General features: G+C 38.7%; 1 protein-coding gene across 3 annotated transcripts in view; it reads left to right on the plus strand.

The window, feature by feature from the left end:
• The window catches only part of JAKMIP1 (janus kinase and microtubule interacting protein 1), a 224,442-nt gene that overhangs the window by 104,478 nt on the left and 99,121 nt on the right, over positions 1–20,843 (plus strand). For all 3 annotated transcript variants that reach the window (XM_074275077.1, XM_074275075.1, XM_074275076.1), the window contains 2 exons: positions 4,901–5,173; positions 18,587–19,081. In XM_074275077.1, coding sequence (XP_074131178.1) covers positions 5,045–5,173; positions 18,587–19,081 — 624 coding nt within the window. In that variant the 5' untranslated portion in view covers positions 4,901–5,044. The remainder of the gene's footprint in view (positions 1–4,900; positions 5,174–18,586; positions 19,082–20,843) is intronic.

Raw genomic sequence — 20,843 nt, forward strand, 5'->3', positions numbered from 1 at the left:
ACTCACGGTTCTGGGTCAGAGAGACTAAGATCTAGATTGGAAGCTTTTCCACTGGAATCAGGACTGTGTCTGTCCCTGTTCGGGCGCCAAATTGCGAAGGTCTGGTCTAGCTCCTCTTGTCAGGATAAGCAAAAGTCCTTGCCCCACGTTGGGCGCCAAATTGTAACGAGCTGTCGTCTCTAGAAGCTGCCGGATCGCTCTCTGGGAAGAGATCTGCTGTGTCTACTCAAATCTTTCAGACAGATTCTTCTTCCTGTAGTGAACCGTTGTCTCCAGGCAGTTGCTGTTAACTCTTGTCCTTAGAAGTGACTTCCCTTCCTGCAGAGAGCCCCGTCAGGCCTGATGTAATGCAGAGAGTCTTCTCTTGAATCCTGGCTCTGAATCTCCTCCAGCTCTTATCCTTCTCCAGGCCGATCTGCCCTCTGCGCCCAGTGCTGTCTCTTTTTATCCTCCCAGAGAATGGGCGTGGGATAATGCAAGGGCTTCTGGGAAGAACCACCCCAGCCAATGAGCTTGCCCCCTCTATCAAGTCAACCTGAGTTCTCACCTTGTAACCATCCAGACAACCTGAGTTCTCACTTAGTAATCCTAACAGGGCATCGTATCCACTGCACCACCTAGCTGCTCAGACCTTAAAGGCCATGAAATTTCTCATACAGATGAGAAAACTGAGGCAGAGAACATAGAAATGATATATTCAGAGCCACACAAAAAATAAGAGTCTGAAGCTCAATATGAACTCAATGAAGAGCTCCTCAGGATATAGGGCATTTTATTGTATCTTGTTTAGTCTCTTAAGAGATTTCTACTCTGTAAAAAGTGTGTGTGTGTGTGTGTGTGTGTGTGTGTGTGTGTGTGTGTGTGTGTATTCTGTCTCTGGCCCATTTTAATTACTTCCCTTACTCTAACGAGAATTTATCATATATTTGAAGCAAGCTCAAATTATAGACTGAAACCTGATATTCCAGGTTACTTTTAGGTCTTGAAATGGATGAGATTTCAACTGCTAAGCATGGAAATCATAAAGCTAGGATCCAGAATAGAAGTGATATTTATTATATTCATTTTTCCCTTTTATCTTTCCAGTTTCATGAGTCATAACTTAGAAAGGGAGCACCTCCCAAGCATGGAGGAAACACATTCTGAGCTGTTCTGTAAAGCCCAAGGAAGACATGAATAGGTAAAATGAGGAAAGAAAGACCTTTGAGGTATAGAGAAAATCATCAACAGAGGCAAAAGCATGAAGAACTGGATGATCTAGTTTGATGTGAGTATAGAGTACATGAAGAAGAATAGTTTGAAATAAAGCTGGAAAGACAGGAGCTGCACAATTTCCGTTTTTTTCTTTTACAAGAAAACTGTGATAATAGTTTTATATAAATAGGATCTCTCCTTTGGTCTTAGATCACGTTGAATTCTATAGGCAGCTTTTCCACAGTTTAATGGCCTTTTCCAGTATCCATGTCTTTTTTTCTTCTGGAATGGTTGGCTCAGTTTCACAGCTCAGTCAATAGCTCATTAGTGTGCCATCTTCGCAGAGGTAGGCCTTCCTAAGAAAGATCATTCACACACTGTGTTTAGAGGATGTGTCGGAGGAGGAGAAAGCAGAAGAGGAAAAAGCAGGTAAATTGGAAGAGGGCCTTTATTAGGGTGGTAGAAATACAAAAAGGCTGAGACAGTACAGATGACAAACCTCACCTCCTAATTATCCCCTCAAAGTTCCCATCACCCTGTGGACACGATATCCATAAATTAAATGTTATCAAGATGATCTTTAGTCAGTCTATTGTTACCTTTTCTATTTGAAAGAAATGGTGTGAAAACAGCCGTAAGACCTGTGTCCAGTTGATCAGTCTCCTGATGTGGATAATGTAGTTGGATCCATCCAAGGACCAGTGTCATCATCCATATTTCTTCCTCTTGCCCCCCAAGGCTTTATGCTTAGCTCTTTTACTCCCGGGCATTCTTTCTTGCTAATTCCATCAGTTCCCACAAGCTTAGTTATCATCACTATGACAATAATGGACAGTTCTGTGTCCACACCTAGTCTTTCTCCTCAGCTCTAATTTCATATTCTAGGATCATTGATATATATCTCCAAAGAAACACAAAAGAGGAAACTGAGGCTCAAGGAAGTTAAATAATTTTTCAAAATGATGTCAGATTCCAGAAATAGCATTCTTTCTACCAACTCTGCTGCCTCCCTTTGGGACATTTTGTTCTCAGACATGTCGAGCTCTATGTGTCCAAAGCAGAACTTAATATTTTCCCCTCTAAAACCACCCTCTCTTAAATTTCCTCATTTTGTTGAGGGTACCATTAGCCTTCCATTATACAACCTCATAGTCATCCTCGACTATTCGCTGTGCTTTCCAGTCTGATTCTAACTGGTCAACAGTAGGTCCTAGGCCACGCCCCTTTTGGTCATTTTTTGGGTCCTTGTTGACTCAGATTGAATGCAAATACCAGTCATTTCTACTTCCTCTCCCACATTCATTCATTCATTCACTTATTTCTTCATTTCTGAAAAAAATATGATAAAAACTCTGCTTCCAACCTGAGGGTTACTTAAAGCTTAAATGAGATAAAATATATGATACACTTTGCAAGATTTAGCCCACAATGTACGCTGAGTTATTGTTTTAATCCAATTGGGGAATAAGGCGTATGGTAAGTAGCTTTGAGGGAGGAATCTTACTTTAATACTTCAAAAGATATGTGCTTTCATCAGTGAGGGTGATTGTTCTACCAGTGGAAGCTATAACCTGTTTATTCTTTCAGAGATCATTTTTATGATTTGCTTTTTAATAAATCAAAACCCTAAACAACATTATAAAGTGGTCTACTAATAATCCTTCCTACAAGTGCTTTGTTCTGGACCCTAAAAGGCAGACACATGGACCATAGCTAGTCAGGCTTGTATAGTATATAGGGAAGTGGATTTGGAATCAGAGTAACTAGTATGATTCTGAAGAAATGGTTTAATTGCTCTGTGCCTCAGTTTCCCCAAATGTTAAATACAAAGATTAGACTGTCTGGCTTTGTAGCTCTAATCCCATTTGTCTAATGAGACTTTATAGCTTGGTAGGACTCTCTAGAACTTGGACTCTTCTGGCAAATAGTTCAGAAACCCAGAGTCATCTTCATGTCATGATGAAAAGATAGAAAAGAACTTTGGAGAGGAGTGCTTCCAGTAGGGATTTACTGCAGATTGCAGCAGGAAGGACTTCAAGGTCAGTCATGTCAGCAGCTGCAGGGCACGAGTTTGTGTGGTTTCCCATTAGTGTAAAAGGCTAATTGGCTTCTGTCCCATGACTTTCTGGGGCCCAGCTTTCTGGGAAACGGTGTTACCCATCTGTCACCCACCACATCGATCGGTGTTTGGAATACTTCTTGCTAATCCATCCTACAGGTGCTGGGGAATGGGATACAGAGCAGTCTCTACTTTGAACGTTTCGCTTTCTACACTGGCCTAGGACTTCAGACAAGTAGTTTAATATATATTGAGCTTCATGATTTATTAAATAGGGGTGACGATGTTGTCAGGACGCTCCTGCAGGATTTTCTGTGGACAGGATTGGGCGACGAGAATGGGTGCCAAAATACTCTTCGTGAAACCCAGGACTAATCTTGTCACGCTCCTGTGCAGAAGTCTTTATTATCCCTGCTGCTCATTGGTTAAAATCCATACTCCTTAGCATGACATTCAAGGTCTTCTGTAAAGTACCTCCACCTACTTTTACCATTTTATTTTATTGGCCTTTGAAAAAATGAAATTTCAGTTTTATTGATGAATTTTGTTCCATATTGTAAACATTCACAGATCACTACTGGGTCATGAGAGGACTCTTGTAGCAAAGGAAAGCATTTAAGTTAAATTTATACCTTAAAATGCTTGCAGCATTTCACAACTGTATACAAATCTATTTTCTATCCCTTTCACCCCCTTACCCCATTTAAAAAGCAGAAAAAAATAAATTTCTTGTAACACGTATGCAATCAAGTAAAATGAAATCTCAGTGATTCTACACAAAAATATGGACGTCTCCCTCTATACCCTGTGGCTCCCCTCTTTCTTGAATAATGTGTCCATGTTGAATAACACGGTCCTCTCAGAGAATGAGGGGCATTATTTTGATTTTAAGTCGTTCTTAGAGTTTTCAAAGTTATTTGCTTTTAAAGTGCTGTTGTATAAATTGTCCTCCTGGCTCTGCTCACTTGATTGTATTGTTCATATATTCCTTTTCAGTTTTTGAAAATTATTATTTCCTAATTTCTTATAGCACAGTAATATCCAATCGGACCCATACCCCGCACCTTATACAGCCATTCCTCAACTGATGAACATTCACTTATTTTCCAAAGTATTTTTGCCGCAAAAAGAAGTATTATAAATATATTTTAGGTATGATAGACCTTTTTTCTCCTTCTTTAGTCTCTTATGAAGCAGCCACATGCACAGTGGTAAGAACACTGGGCCTGGAGTATAGAAGACTGTAGTTCAAATCCAGCTTCAGACTCTAACTCTGTGACCCTGGCAAGTCACTTATCTCTGTCTTCCTCAGCTTCCTCCAGTGCAAAATGAGGATAATAAAACCAATGTTACTAACTAATACTCATGTCCAAGTGTTCTTGCACAAATCAAATTAAATCCCATTTGTCACGGATTTACTTAACATAATAGCTGGAACATAGTCAGTGCTTTAGAAGCTTTCACCATCCCTCTCTCCTTTCCTCCCTTTATTCTTTCTCTGAGCATCTTTGATGGGATATTATCCTCTGCTTTTAAGTCCAAGGCTTTGCACACAGTTGCACAGCACCTTACCCAATAGACGTTCATGAACTGAATGGAACTGAAATGAGCCCTGGCCTAATCTCTGTGTCCTTTCTTTTTTTCCAGGATCAGAAGCAATGGTGGTCAGGGGCTGTCGGGAGGACGTTGCTGAAGACTGCTTTTTTGGTTAATGTTGCATAAAAAGCACAAAGTGTCTCTGGGTGCTGTGCAGACTATTAGGACCTTTTTATCACCAACATTACAGGAAACATGTCCAAAAAGAACCGCAACAAAGGCGAAAAGCCGGACATGGAAATAGAAGCGGTGCAGGCGGCCAATGAAGAGCTTCGGGCTAAGCTGACCAACATTCAGATAGAATTTCAACAGGAGAAGAGTAAGGTGAGAATGGTATTAAAGCATCCAGGTTTTGAGGGGAAAGAATCACTTCTTGATCCTCACATGTCCAGTCTCCAAAATATTCAGGATACATGGTCATAGGCCTCAGCTCTGGCGCAGAGGTGTGTGGGCTCTATTTTGGCTCTTGTTCCTTCTCTTTTCTGCCTATTCTTCTTTCTCCTTAGAAACGCAGAGTAGAGCTCCTTGAATCCTAGCTCTTAGAGGCTATTTTATCCCAGCCCTTCATTTTGGAGAAGAAACTGAGGTCCGTAGAGACAAAGGGAATTGCCCCCTGGTTTCGTAGTAGCCATTTGGAATTTGTGAAAGGTGATTCTGGGCGATGGACCTGGGAGTCAAGAATCAGGGTTCAAATCTCAATCCCATCACTTATCACCTGGATGGTTTGGGGTAAACCATTTAACCTCTCTGGGCCCTTGTTCCTGGGCCTCTACTTCTGACTCTGTAACCTTATGAACTCATGATTTTGAGCAATCTTTTCTCTGGACCACACCATCTTTCCTATTCTTTCTGGTTGTTCTTGGTTCTATTCTGCTTGTGTTCAACACTGTGTTATTCTAACTCTATTTCTTCTCAAGCTCAAACCCTCATCAGATCGGCTGGATACTCCTCAAGAGGAGGAAACACAAACTGAATGAATGCAAAATGAAAGATTTCCCACTACCTGTTATTAATGCTAGATGGTACTATTTCATTCCCTAGCCAGGTTCCAGTTTAGGATGCAGCTCATGGAAACTATTTCATGAAATGATTAGTTCAGACCTGACCTCGTAGAATTCGAATTTTCAGTGAGTTTAATAGACTTGTTATTGATCTGTAAAAGTATCACTGTTATAACCATCTCTCATAGTTTATTAACCATCCTTTTGTCTATTAAGACCTTAAAACTTTGTTAATACCGGGTTGGTCTAACTCATAATATTTTATTGTTTATTAATATAAAACTCAGGTGGCCATGTTGGATTGATGACCTCATAAACACAAGGCAACGGCAATCACCTTATTATAAGCTGCTTGGCGGAATTTTCTAGCACCAGAGGATTTATCTGCATTTAAAATGATTTAAGGGGACATCATGAAAGTTAATGGATCTTGCAAGTGGTAGATTGCTGTTTTATATAGACATTTAAATTCAAATACATTAGGAGGTTTCCATGTATATATAAGAGTTTCAAGGGTGTTTATATAGAAGAAATTATGCAATACAATGAAAGAAAATCAAGGCCCCGTGATATGATCACTATGAATCCTCCCTTAACTGATGCAGATCCTTAGTTTTAATGTATCACATGAACAGAAAATTTGTCCTTCGATAGATGCTCTTCTTTTACTGAGCTGCGGAATCCATTGAGGGTGATCCTTGGAGAACGGGGAGAATTTGAATATCCCTGGGCCATGTTCAAGGGCCTTCAAGTGTGGTAGCTCTTAGTGAGTTTGACAGTAATTTAGGGCTACATCTATGTCATACCAAGGATGCTAATAAAATAATACAAAGAAAATGATTCTGAAGATAATCACTCAGGTTTACTAAACATCTTAAGTAAAGCACTTTCCATATTTCAATTCTCTGGGATATGTGTTAGGAATCTAGTGCTTATTTTATAGAAGGGGAAGTGAAGGAGGCCAATTTGGGTGGACCAGAGACTACGTGTAATAATAATCCTTGCTATTTGTTGAGTCCTTTAATATTTGCAAAACACTTTACATACTTTTTCTTATTTAGTCTTCCACAATTCTTGGGAAGTAGGCACTGCAGAGACCATCTTCCAACAGGCTTAGAGAATGGAAGATGTGTGCTGCTAGCTGAAGCACTCCTAAGGGCAAGTTTGGATTGGAGCTCCGCTGCTGAGTCCAGGATGCTGTCCGCTACCATATTCCCTCTCAGCATTCTCTTCAGACAACGCCGCCCATCTTTGGAAGATGAGAAAGATAGAGACAAAGGCAGACACAGAGACAGAGAAGGGCAGCAACATAAATAAAAGGGGAGAGCAGGAAGGAGAGAGAGAGACAGAGAGACAGAGAGACTCAGACAGAGATAGAAAGACAGACAGAGAAGTAGGCCAGCCAGAGAGAGACACAGATACAGCTCATTGCTCTCCATGGATGATTATTGAATAGTTGGACTCACATAGACTCGGGTTCAATCTTGAAGGTTTATAAAGATCTGATTAGCCTGCGCCTCCATAGAAAGTATCCTCTGCAAGGATATCTGAAGATGATTCATATCAACTTTTTCAGTTTCTTTGCCGGAATAAGGAAACAGGATTTTTAAGGGATTTATCTCTTGAGTCCATAGAGATTTAACTGTAAGTCCTTGTTTGATGAGTTCTGCCTCTTCCTGGATGTCTACATTTATTCTAAATGTATAGATTCAATACTCCTTGGTACTGACCTGTATCTCTTTCCTTCTTCTTCTTCCTTGACCAAGGGTTGTCTAAGTGTACATAGTTAGTGTATGCAGCTCCTAGATTCCAGGTAGTCCCTCTAACTCTAAATCCAATAGTGAAACCATAAGAAGGAAGGGGGACAGAGGGTCTAGAATTCAAGGATGGCAGAGAAGGGACTGGGGAAAGCTAGGGTTGACTTTACTGGGGGAGGGCAGAGAGCACAGGGAGGAAGGGAGCAGTGGCTTTTCAAGTCAGTCCGTGCAACCTTCTCCCTCATGGGGTTTGAAATCCCAGTCTTGATGGGTCCTCAAGCCAAGTAGGGAAAAGCCCACCATAACCTTGGGGGAAGACACCTGGGGGCTAGGGACTGGAAGAGGGAATTTAGGAAGTCAGCTTGGCCACTGGAGCCAAGGTCCAAAAAGAGAAGTGACCCTCGCAATGTCATGTTTGAAAGGGAGCCCTGACTATCCCATCCTTGATTGGATTTGCTGATTTCATCTTTTATTGAACTCTTAAAATCCTTAGATTCTGATATGGATTACAGACACATATGGACATCTGGGCATTAATTACCCATTTTCTTAGTATTTAGCATATAAGAGATTCTAAGTCCCTTCAGAACTTGATTATACCTTCTGCTTATTTTGTATTATCCTATACTTAAATAAGTATTGAAAATGGAATTGAATTCTAGTTTTACAAAAGCTTGTTTTTGCTTTACTTTTGGCCTTTGAAATCATTCAGCGTGTTTTGTCTTAAATGATACCAATACAATCTGTTCAGAACAGAAAAAATTATCATCTCGAGTCACGTGGTATATCTAGGAAGCCAGTTTGAATTTTGAGTTGATTTGGCTTACTTAAAAACATAGAAAAAACCGGCTCCACCCAGTTGCTTTGGAGTCCTGAAAACCTCATTTTGTTGAGATCCATGTTCTGTATTGATACTGATCCTGAAGTCACATGATATGTCTGCTGCAGCTTCTTTTGTCTGGTGATATTGTAATTGCCTTCCCCCAGCATGTATTTGCAAGGATAATTCCATTTGTAAACCATGGTTCTCAATCAGAGGATGTATAAGTCAACACCCAAATCAAACATTGGTGAAAAGAATACTTGATCTGGAGTCCGAAGCCTTAGGTTCAAATTCTGCCCTTTACTACCAGTGGCAAGTGAGAACAGGGACTCTGCTACTTACCACAAGGGACGAGTCATCTGCTTAGACTCCCTCCTCCATTGAAAAAAAAAAAGTAGTTGGCCCAGATAGGAGATTCTTAATTTGGGAACTATGATTCCTGCATGGATAGATTTCAAAGGGTCAATGAATTTGCATAGGGAAAAATGAATCTTTATTTTCATTCATCTTGAATGGAAGTTTACATTCATTGCCTTCCATTTTAAAAAATGTTCTGAGAAACAATCTATAACACCCCCCCCCCCCCCCACACACACACACAATGGAGGACCTTGGAGGGTTACAAGATCTCTTCTAACTCTAAATCCTGTGAAAATATAAGTAATTCTAATTGTAAGTGCTCACTCCTGGGTACTAGAGGATTTGCAAATGTTACTTTGGTTTTTTTTTTGTCTTTGTTTTTGTTTTTGTTTTTTTTTGAGGCTGGGGTTAAGTGACTTGCCCAGGATCACACAACTAGGAAGTGTTAATTGTCTGAGATCACACTTGAATTCCCAGAATTCAAGGCTGGTGCTCCATCCACTGTGCCACCTAGCTGCCCCTGCAAATGTTACTTTGAAAGAGAAGCTTTTTGCCCTCCTAGGGCTGATAAGTCCTCAACAACCAAAGGGTAGATAAGCCATGAATAAAAAGATAAAGTACCTTGGAAAGGTACCAATTAAAAATGTAAGAATTCCGAGGAAGCAAAGATCATTTGCAATTCAGTAGCTCAGAGAAAGTTAGTCCTATGTTTGTGGAATCTTAGGGTTAGAATGAAGTTTTCTTTTTTTGTTCCACTCAAGATAAAAGTTGGCCCTTTGGCTTGCCAAGGTCAATCTCTTCCCTTCTATCCTTGATCCCATCCCCTCCTATTTCTACCTTTAGATTGCTGCTGTTCATTCTCTAGACTTCATTCTCTTCCTCTTTAATGGCTTCTATTTGGAGGCCTGCAAATACGGCCAGATTTTATTCATTTTTCAAAGGCCCTGACTTAGTCAACCTTCTCACTCCATAGAGCTAATCAATTGCCATGGCTACTCTTTCCACAACACTCCTTGCAATTGTTCTCTGATCTTCCTTCGTACTACTGCTCCTATTACTGTTACCACCACCACCATCACCACTACTATGACTCTAATTTAATTAGCCAGAAAATAGTCAAGAAACATATTTTTCTCAATAGTGTCTTATTTTCCAAATATATATAAAGAGTTTTCAACATTCATTTTTTAACACTTTGTTGCAATTTTTTCTCCCCATTCCCTAAGATATCAACCATTCTGATGTAGGTTAAATATGTGCAATTCTTTTAAGTATGTTTCCATATTTGTCATGTTGTGCAATAGGGGAAAAAACACAAGGAAGAAAAAACAAATAAAAATGTGAAAATACTATGTTCAGACAATTTTCAAATGAAGAAATTAAAACTATTTCTAGTCATATGAAAAAATACCATAGATGACTATTGATCAGAGAAATGCAAATTTAGAAAGCTCTGAGATACCACTACACACCTCTCAGATTGGCTAAGATGATAAGAAAAGATAATGACAAATGTTGGAGAGGATGTGGGAAAACTCAGACACTAATACATTGTTGGTGGAGTTGTGAACTGATCCAACCATTCTGAGGAGGAATTTGGAACTATGCCCATAGGGCTATCAAATTGTCCATACCCTTTGATCCAGCAGTATCACTATTGGGCCTATATCCTAAAGAGATCATCAAGGAGAGAAAGGGACCCACATGTGCACAAATGTTTGTGGCGGCCCTTTTTGTGGTGGCCAGAAACTGGAAATGAGCGGATGCCCATCAATTGAAGAATGACTGAATAAGTGATAGTATATGAATGCTATGGAATATTATTATTTTATAAGAAATGACCAGCAAGATGATTTCACAAATGTCTGGAGAGATTTACATGAACTGATGCTGAGACAAATGAGCAGAACCAGAAGATCATTATACAGAGCAAGAACAAAATTATATGATGATCATGGATCATCATGATGGATGGGGCTCTTTCCAACAATGAGATGATTCAAACTAGTTCCAATTGTTTAGTTAATGAAGAGAGCCAGCTACACCCAGAGAGAGAACTATGGGAAATGGGTATGACTCACAACTTAGCATTCTCACTCTTGTTGTTGTTTGCTTGCATTTTATTTTATTTCTCTTTTTTTTCTTTTTGATTTGATTTTTTTCTTGTGCAGTAAGATAATTGTATCAATATGTATACATATATTGGATTTAACATAAATCCATGTTTAAAAAAAGAAAATATTATGCTTCTATCCACATTCAGTCTCCATATTTCTCTCTCTGGATATTTTTGGCATTTTCCATCTCGACTCTATTGGAATTGTCTTGGATCACCTCATTGTTGAAAAGCGCCAGATCCATCACAGTTGGTTGTCACATAATCTTGTTGTTGCTGTGAACAATGTTCTCTTTGTTCTACTTACTTCACTCAGCATCAGTTCATGGAAGTCTCTCCAGGCTTTCCGAAATCATCCTGCTGATCATTTCTTATAAACAGTAATATTCCATTACCTTCATATGTCATAATGTATTCAGCCATACATACCCCAGCTGATGGGCGTCCACTCAGTTTTCATTCCTTGCTACAACAAAAAGAGCTGCTACAAATGTGGGTTCTTTCCCCTCTGTTATGATTTCTTTGGGATAGACACCCAGTCCTGAGACTGGTGGATCAAAGGGTGTAACAATTTTATAGCCCTTTAGGCATATCAACAAACTTTTTTTAAATCCCTATGTACTATTTGCCTTCCCTCTATAAATTATTTCCTATTGATTCTGTATATAGCTTCTTTATATAGATTTGTTTAGTGTACTTATGTTCTCCATTAGACTGTAAACTCCTTGAGAGTAGGAACTATTTAATTTTTATTTTTATATTTCCAGTATCTATAACAGAGTAGACAACTAATAAATGATTGTTGTTTGATTATAACAACTTGGTTACCCTTAATCAGTGACGGACTTAAGTAGTGTAGGTCCAAGCTTACAGTCTGACTGCCTGGTTTTCTCTGTGAATTGGTAGAATGGCTGTTACCTGCAGGATTCTGTCTGCTGCAAAGCCGGTACAAGCTTCAGAACAGAATCTCATTCTGTGTTATAGCCTCAGTGGCAAGAAGAGCCTTTGACTGTAGTATTTATCTTGTCATAACACATCCCTGAGTCTTTCAAGTATAATTTGAGAGCCCCATTTCTTGGTAATTACAAAGTTGTTCAACTTCAGAAATACTTGCTCAACTCATTGCATTGATTTGCCTGGTGCTTTCATAAGAGTATTTAAAAAAAAAGAAATAGCTTTAAAAATACCTTGCTTCTAAGTTTTCTTTCCTTTACCTATTTTAATAATCATATTTTATGTCAGGAGAAAAGATTCAGTTCAATTTTTAAAGTGAATGCTTTGTTATTGCGCTCATTTTTGAGGACTGCAGGATTTGGTATTTGAAATTGGATAAGAATCTTTCATATTGGTGAATTATGCAAGCCATCTCCCATGAAATGGATAGATATGGTTTTTGTTTTTTTGTTTTTTCATCCTGTTAGATGGAAGAGTGGAATGGGATGGAAGGCAGGAGGATTATAGAACTTAAAAAGCCTTTTTTATTTATTAATTTCCCATATTGTCTACTTATTTGTACTGTTTGTGAAACAGGAATTTTATAAAAGATTCTAGCTTATCAATGAAGTAAATCAGTTAAGTTGTGCATTTTCACCACAAGCCTATGTTAAAAATACCAGACCTACCATGGGACAGGCAAAGAAAGACTCCCTCACTTCCCATTCAGATGGTCATATAACGGTGCAGAGAAATAAAGAAAATTTTGGACATAGCAAAGGTTTTAGGGTTTGTTTTCAAGGATAAGAGTGTCTTGACATCTAGACTTTAAAATCCCTTTGTAACCTTTTTTATCTTATTAAATCCCACACCTTTCCATTTGCTCTACCAGCCAATCTTGACTTCTCTTTGTTCTTTGAACAAGACAGGCCTTATCCCCTGCTGACATTTTCCCTAGTTGTTCCTTATTCCAGAAATTATCTACTTCTTTATATTTGACTTCTTGCTTCCCTCACATCCTCCAAGTCTTCGGTCAAATCCTATTTCCAGCTCGAAACTATTCCTGATTCCTCTTAATTCTAGTGCCTGCCTTCTGAAATTATCTCCGTTTATTTTGTTTATTTATTTATCTAGTTTGAACATAGTTGTTTCTACATAGCTTTCTCCATTAGTCCATGAACTTCTTGGGATAGAAATTATTTTTTCTTTGTTTTTCTTATATCCCCCAAACTTAAAGTGTGCTGGCTAGAACATAGTAGGCACCTAATTAATGCTTTCTGACTTCTTTTTTAGACACAGGAAGAGCTAGCAAAAAGAGAGTCATTAGAGATATAAGGATCAGTGGATATACAAGTAAATTAATCAAATCAAATCAATATAAAAAAATCAATATACAGTGTGCATATTGCCCATCTAGTTATGTGTATGTGGACATAACTTTATCTAAATGTGACTTTTGGGGAAACTTTGATAGATATGTTACAGAGATTTTGATTCCTACCTGGAGAAACAAAAAAGAAAGTCACAAGGCCTGCCATCTGTTCCCTTAAATGGTGTCAATTGAGGGAAAAAAATGTTTTCTTCAGATTCAAGCTAATTCTTAAGAATGAAGGGATAGGCCATGTTTATATCCTAAGGCTTGACTTGGGCACACCAAATGCTATGCATACAAAAGACCTTTACATGTAATGAACAGGAAGTAAACTCTTTTATTTAAACAGATCACATACAGAAATCAGACGAGTTAAATGGATTAGATTATAGCAGGCAAATACAGAATGGATTATTTCAATGGAAGTGAGATACTGTCAATTAACCAAGAGAGAGAAAGCCCTGGATCTCCAGCAAGCAGAAATTTCTTGAAGTATCTAGGAAGGGAACCTGGAGACAAGGAAATGCTGAGGGCTTTGCTCAATACATCTGACTTCCAAAACCTAGTCCTCCTCTCTGGGTCTCTTCCTGGACAAAATCTGGAATTAAATGTGTTCTTTTGTGAAGCTGGATAAAAGATTTTTCTTTTCAATTTGCTGGCCAATTAATTCCACCTGTCACACAGATCCGGGGTACTAATTCATCAGTTCTCTCCAAAGAGGAGAATATTTGAATCTGAGTTATGTAAAAAGAATAAAATTCTTTTTAACCAGAACCAGAACCAGAAAAAATGCTTCCTTTTTCTTTTATTTCTATTGTGTAACTAATACATGTGGAAGTGGGGACAGAGAGGAAAAAAGAAAAATGGAGAACAGAAAAGGAGAAAGGGGGAAACATAAGGAATGGAAGAAAGATTGACAGAGTTGGACAGAGAAAAACAGAGATCCATCTGGAGCTCCAGACACTCAAAATGAGAGACAAAGACTGACACATGCACAAAATACTCCTAACTTTGGCTTCCTATTTTAGGGCTTTCTAGGGCATTGTTGCTTTTTCAGTGATACACATTTTTCTTGTTGCTATTTTCTAACATCTCATTTGATCGGTTGGTGGAATTCTTGTCTTGGAAAAAATATACAAATGTAGACGAACAATTTCAGTGACTTATCCCTACTCCCAGAGTTCAGATATGTCAGAGGCAGGCCTTCAGCCAGTAGTGTGCTGGTAAATGTTTAACAAATGATCTCAGCCAATGAAATATATCTATATATTTATAGCATATGTCTGTATTTACATATAGACATATGATATATACCAATATATATACACACATGTTTTAAAGTTTAATCTATTGTCTCCATTGCTTTCTTAAAAGTAGGTAATTAAAATAAATTAGGTAATCGACAAATCAATAAATCATGGCTTGACTTATAGTATTTATAGATTACTAAAGTTTAAATGTTCACACTAAAAATTTAACAACTGACTCTTGGCTAGTTCTGAAATGCTTCAAAATGAAGTGTTCTCAACTTCAGTGACTCCCATAAATGTCAGTTGGTTAATCCATGGATGATCATTTATATTATTAAATTAAATTTATTATTTATTATATTATATTATTATATTATAATAAGTATTATTAAATATCGACTTTGGGCATTAGGTCTGCAAAAAAAAGTACAGGGAACTCACAGTCTAATGGGGGGACAGCAGACAAACAAACAACTATATACAAATAAGATTTATACAGGAACGTTGGAGAAAACAAAGTAGATAAATAAATATGTCCATTATCTCTTGGTCTTTGCCATGTGGGATGGAATAAATTGTCCTCTAGACTAGAATTGTCAAGTTCAAACAGAAACAAATGCCTAAATACCACATATTGTCTTAGAAAATCATAAATTGGCACCATCTATGTTGTATATGTATCCATTTTCTTACATTTTTCCACTTTAATCACAATTTATGGTTCTGGTAACATTGGGGAGTTGTGCCCTGCTAGGGGGGAGTTTTATACTCTGGTCTTTTCCCACTTCTGGCCTAAAATCACTAGAGACCCTCACAATAAAAGTGACAGCTAGGAAATATGAAAGTAAGGCATCTGGCCCCAGCTTCTCTAACTTTACACATATCCATCAGTAAACATTTATTAAATGTTGACAATCTGTCAAACATTGTGTTCAGTGCTGGGGAGATGAAATGAAGTCTACTTGGGGCAATATTTGGCCACCAGAGCTCAGTGCCCTCTCTCCCAGCACCGCTGCCAGCCTTGTGGACAGCTGATTATTCCTGCCCTTAGAACGAGAAAATGAACATTCATTTCTTTCCAACCTCTTGATTTCCCCTGGCAGCGCCACATATAGTGGTCACAGAGGTCTGGCAGCGCCACCCAGGACATTTTAGCATGTAAGTGAAGGCCACACTTCTCTTTCTGTCTGTCTGTCTGTCTCTCTCAATGGCAGTGTTTCTAGAGGTAATGTTGATAAATACTCTGAACATATTTAGAGGCAGGCCAATAATACCTGTGACCTTTTGATTCCATATTCTCACTTTTTCATTTCACAGTCAAACAAGTGAAGACCCTACAAGTAGCACTGCAAGAGCCATCTCTGGGGTTGGGGTGTGTCCAGGTAGTGAAAGGAACTTGTAAGCAGGAGTCGCAAACTCCAGCATCCTAGTCCCAACTCTGCTATTAACTCTGATGTCTGCTCTGGACAAGTCATTGGATTTCTCTGAGCTTGAGTTTTTGCTTCTTAAAAGTTAGGATTAGGGTTAGGGTTAGGGTTAGTTAAGGAGTTGGACAAGTTGATTTGTACCTTTTCAATGACCCCCCTTAGATGTTAGCATTGACTCCATCCTTAAATAATTGAATATGTGTTTGTCCATGGATATGTTGCATCACTCTTCGGGAGAGTTAAAGTTCCTTGGACAAGGACAGTTAATTGTTAATTTTGTGCTTTTATCTTTAAATCCTAGCTCAGTGCATTGTCTACAAATAGAAACTTACTAAATGCATGGTGGTTTGGCTTTACATATCAAATATTTTAACTCCTAAATCCCTAAGCTTGGTACTTTTCTCAAGCAATGATTTTGATCCAGTATTCTTTTCACTGGTAAAGTGAATATCAGGTATTCCAGATCATCTCTATCTCTTGTATTTCAATCTTGAGGAATCAGGAATATCAGGAATACTGGGATTCTCTTGTATTTCATTCTTGAGGAGTCAGGAATATCAGGAGTACTGGGATTCCAATCCACCGTCACACTTCCTCGCTATGTGACTAGCAGGACACTTAATCTATGTCTGTTTCAGTTGCCTCATTTGTAAAATGGGGATAACAATGCTATCTTTCACACAAGGTTGTTCTAAAGATCAAGTGGGCTACTTTTAAAGTGCTTTGGGATCCTAAGGTTTCCAAGAATACCAGATGTTGCTATTATCATTTTTATTATTAATTCATGATGGGTCTTCCTCCATTAAAATGTCCTTTATTTTCCCATAAATCTGTGCTTATTGGCAACTGGCTGCCACATCCTTTTGTTCACTCTGTGTATTTTCATTGTTCTTTGGGTAATCTAATGTTAATTCTTATGGAAGAGTAGTATTCCATGATTCATAGCCACAGTGCCACCAGGACAAGGCTCTTGTGGGAATTCTGTAGCTTTTGCTACAGAAAGAATGAAAGCACAGGGAAGTTTCCTAACTTCATTCCAACCTGGTGTCATATGTAGTTCGATAGCCAATTCACTATCCATCTGTGGCATGTGTCCAAGACATTTATGTTAACGGACTAATTCAATGTGCTCCCTGTCCAGCTACATGGCAATATTTGTCTAATACACATGTTTTTATTCCATTTATTTTTTTATTTTCATTGTTATCCATTCTATCTACTTTATTTTTTTCAGTGTAAATTATATAAGTTCATCTACATCTTCCGAAGTTTCTCAGGAATTATCCCTTTCACGTTTCATTTTTTGTCTCTCTGAAAAGAACTGTTCTAAATATATTTGTGCGTTTGGATCTTTTTTCCTTTTCTCTTTATCCTTTTGAGGTTTATCACTTAGCCCAATTTGAAATTGTTCATCACAAGGTTGCCTAAAAGATGGTAACATTTTTGAGCACGACAACTCTCAAAAACTGTCTGTTGAATTGGAGGGAATCCATGGAAGTGAAAGTTCAATGGCAAAATGTCAAATATCAAAATGTCAAAGTATATTAATCACATGATTTTGGAGCAGAAAGGGAAGTTAGAGACCAATTTGGCCAACTTTTTAATTTTATAGATGATGGAAGTAAGACCTAGAGAGGCTAGATGAATTGGCCAGTGTCACTTAACTTGTGTGAATTTGGGATTTGAATTCATATTTTCCTAACTCCAGGTCCAGTGCTCTATCCATTGATTGAACTGCATCCAAAATTTCTTTTGGCATCGTGGAAACTCCTTGAGAACAAGACTTATAACTTCCACTTCCTTTATTTCTTCAAAGTATTGAACCACAGTTGTAGGCATTTAGTAGATGGCAATAGATTTCTAATTGATATAAAACACTTTGAGGTCTTTTTTCTGGCACACAAGCACACACATCTTTTCAACAAATGGAGAGAAGCAACATGTTAAAGAGAGGTGTTGGATTTGAATCCAGAGGGTTTCAGTGTAAGCCATACTCATTATTAGTCCAATCCTTTTGGTAAGTCTTTAATTCTTCTAAACCTCAATTTCTTCTCTATAAAATGACATGGTTGGACTAGATGGTCTCAAGACCTTTTAAACTTTTAAACCTTTTAAACTCTGAATCATAAAATCTAGTGAAAGCTATATAATAAAAATGATCTCATTTGTGTGATTTTTTTATTTGTATTTAAAATTTAGAGTAGATTGGCTTTTGTACATGTTCTCCTTTGGAATGAGAATGGAAATAATGTTTTAAATGGACTTGTACTCTCTCATAGTATGTTTGACAAGAGAAGTTTTCAGAGGATATTGGAGAGGCGAGAGAACACTTAGAAGACTTGATAGAGTCGGGAGTCGGGAGTACTGGTTATTTATGAGTTTAACGAAGGGCTCAGAAAAGTGTTTCTTAGCCCTTCCTTGGATATCTCAGCTATAGAATAATGGCTCCCCCAAATCTTTTTACTGTAGGGTTTTTTATTTTTAGTTAAGGACAAGTTTACAGTGTGGAACTGATACTTTCCAATTAGTCTAATGCAATGGCTACCTCTCAGTTAAGACTGCCTTTGCCAATAGCTAATGCTAAAGGAGAAGGCCGGTTGCTGTCCTGCAACTTTTTCTTGGGATCTCAGGCATTCGACGTCGTCCATCGTCTTGACCACAAGCATCCATTAACCCATGTTGTGTTTTGTTGTCACAGGTGGGAAAGCTGAGAGAGAAAATCCAAGAAGTCAAGCAAGAGAGAGAACAGGAGCAGCACAAACACACAGCCTATATCTCTGAGCTGAAGGCCAAACTCCATGAAGAGAAGATGAAGGAGCTTCAGGCCCTCCGGGAGGCGCTCATCCGCCAGCATGAGCAGGAGGTTGCCCGAATGGTCAAAATCAAGGATGGGGAGGTGCAGCGCTTGCAGACCACAGTGAACGTTTTGAGGGACGGTGCAGCCGACAAAGTGAAAACCGCTTTGTTGAATGAGGTCAGAGAAGAAGCCCGGAAGTCATTTGATGGAGAACGCTTGAAGCTGCAGCAAGAAATATTGGAGCTAAAATCTGGGAAGAAGCAGGTGGAGGAGGCTTTGAACAATTTTATGCAAGCAGATAAGATGAAGGCTGCTGACCTGCGCATGGCTTACCAGTCTCACCAGGATGAGATCAACCGAATCAAAAGGGAATGCGAGCGAGATATCCGCAGGCTGGTGAGTGAGTCTGTGGCGGGCGGGTCGGTACCAGGATCATTGAATTGTGGGTCTGGGAGGTTTCTTGAGAGCCTTTCTAGGGAACACTATTTGCTTTTCTAAACTGCCATAGTAGCCCAAAGATTAAGTTAGACAAAGAACCTCAGAGAAGTAGCATCTTGTGGCAGAAAGAACATAGGATTTGTCTGTGTAACCTTTGATAAGTTAACCTTTGTCCTGAGTTGTATCTGGAAAGCAAGAGGTTATACTAGATTACTTCTTAAGAGCCTTTCAACTTCAAGTTTTATTTTCCTTATTGACAGTCCTTCCCTTGTTTTATTTTTAACTTTCTTTTGTTCTTCAAAAAACAGGCTTTTATTATCTTGCTTTATATTTGAAAACAACCCACCAATGCACCCTACATCGTGCCACTGGATTAATCACTCAAGCCAGAATATATTCCCTCAAGCGGACAATATCAGTTTGCTCATTAATTCATATGTTGCTTGCACTCTTTCAATGGCTTCTCGCTTTCAATTGTCCCACTTCTCGGATCAGTCCTTCAAAAAACTGCCCAAATAATCCATCTCAAACACATCTGGCCATGTTAATCCTCTGCCAAGCCATCCTGATTGACTTATTGCTACCTTCAGCACAAAACCAATTCCTCTGTCAAGCTTTTAAAGCTTCTGTGATTTTTCTCCAGCTTTCCTTTCTGGGCTCCTCAGATTTGATTCCTTTCCCTACACCGTGATTCCCTTTGCATTGTCCTACAGCCCTTTCCCACCCAAACTCAGCATCCTGTCTTCCCTGTGCACTGGCCCACGTATTCTTGCTCTTCTCTGCCTGTCACCTTCGTTTCAGTCAACTCCTGTGCTGCTCCCTGTGGGAAGCCTTTCCTTATCCCCTTACTTATTTGCACACTCTCCCCTCCTAAATTATGGATCAAGTAGGTGAGTGTGTCCATGCATACATATACATTCATACATCCATGCTAATTGATACACATGCTAATAAAATGTACACTAATATTATTCTATGTATATTTAGTTTAATACATGTATATTCCATATACATAGAGGGCATGTCATTGACACAATGGATCAATTACTGGATTTGGAATCAGACTCTTCATGAATTCAAATCTGGCTTTAGATACTTGTTAGCCATGTGATCCAGAGCTGGTCATTTAACCCGCTTTATCTCTTTCCTTATCTGTAAAATGAGCTGTAGAAGGAAATGGCAAACCCCAAGAAAACTTGAATGGGGATGTAAAGTATTGGACGTGGCTGAAATGACTGAGCCACAACAACAAAATCCATATGGGTACATACATATATACACATATGTGGACACACACATACAGTAAGCCATGGAATTACAAACTCCTTCTTATGGACTTCCACTTGCATAAACTAACAGTAGTCTCAACTCAGATTCATCTGACTGAACTATTTCGATAAAGACATTTTCACCAAATGATCCTCATCTGAACAAGGGTTCAGAAGGCTATTGGGGATACCGTCAGAGTCTTCTGAACAGCTCAGGGTACATTTGAGATCATAATTTAGGACTTTTCTCTGCTTCACCCTCCCATCAACACTTGTGGTCCAGGTTAGCACTCCTCACCGGTTGACCCATTGCTGATTGCTTTTATTCTTGTTTCTGCCTTTGGTTTCCATTGTCGCATTGAAACATTTAGGATGGAATGGCTTTGCCTTCTTTCAAGAAACTCTTGGCCTCAGAAGGACCTCTTTAAATTAAATCAGATAATTTGTGGAGA

The sequence above is a fragment of the Sminthopsis crassicaudata genome, chromosome 6 (assembly GCF_048593235.1).
Source record: "Sminthopsis crassicaudata isolate SCR6 chromosome 6, ASM4859323v1, whole genome shotgun sequence".
Lineage (NCBI taxonomy): Eukaryota > Metazoa > Chordata > Mammalia > Dasyuromorphia > Dasyuridae > Sminthopsis > Sminthopsis crassicaudata.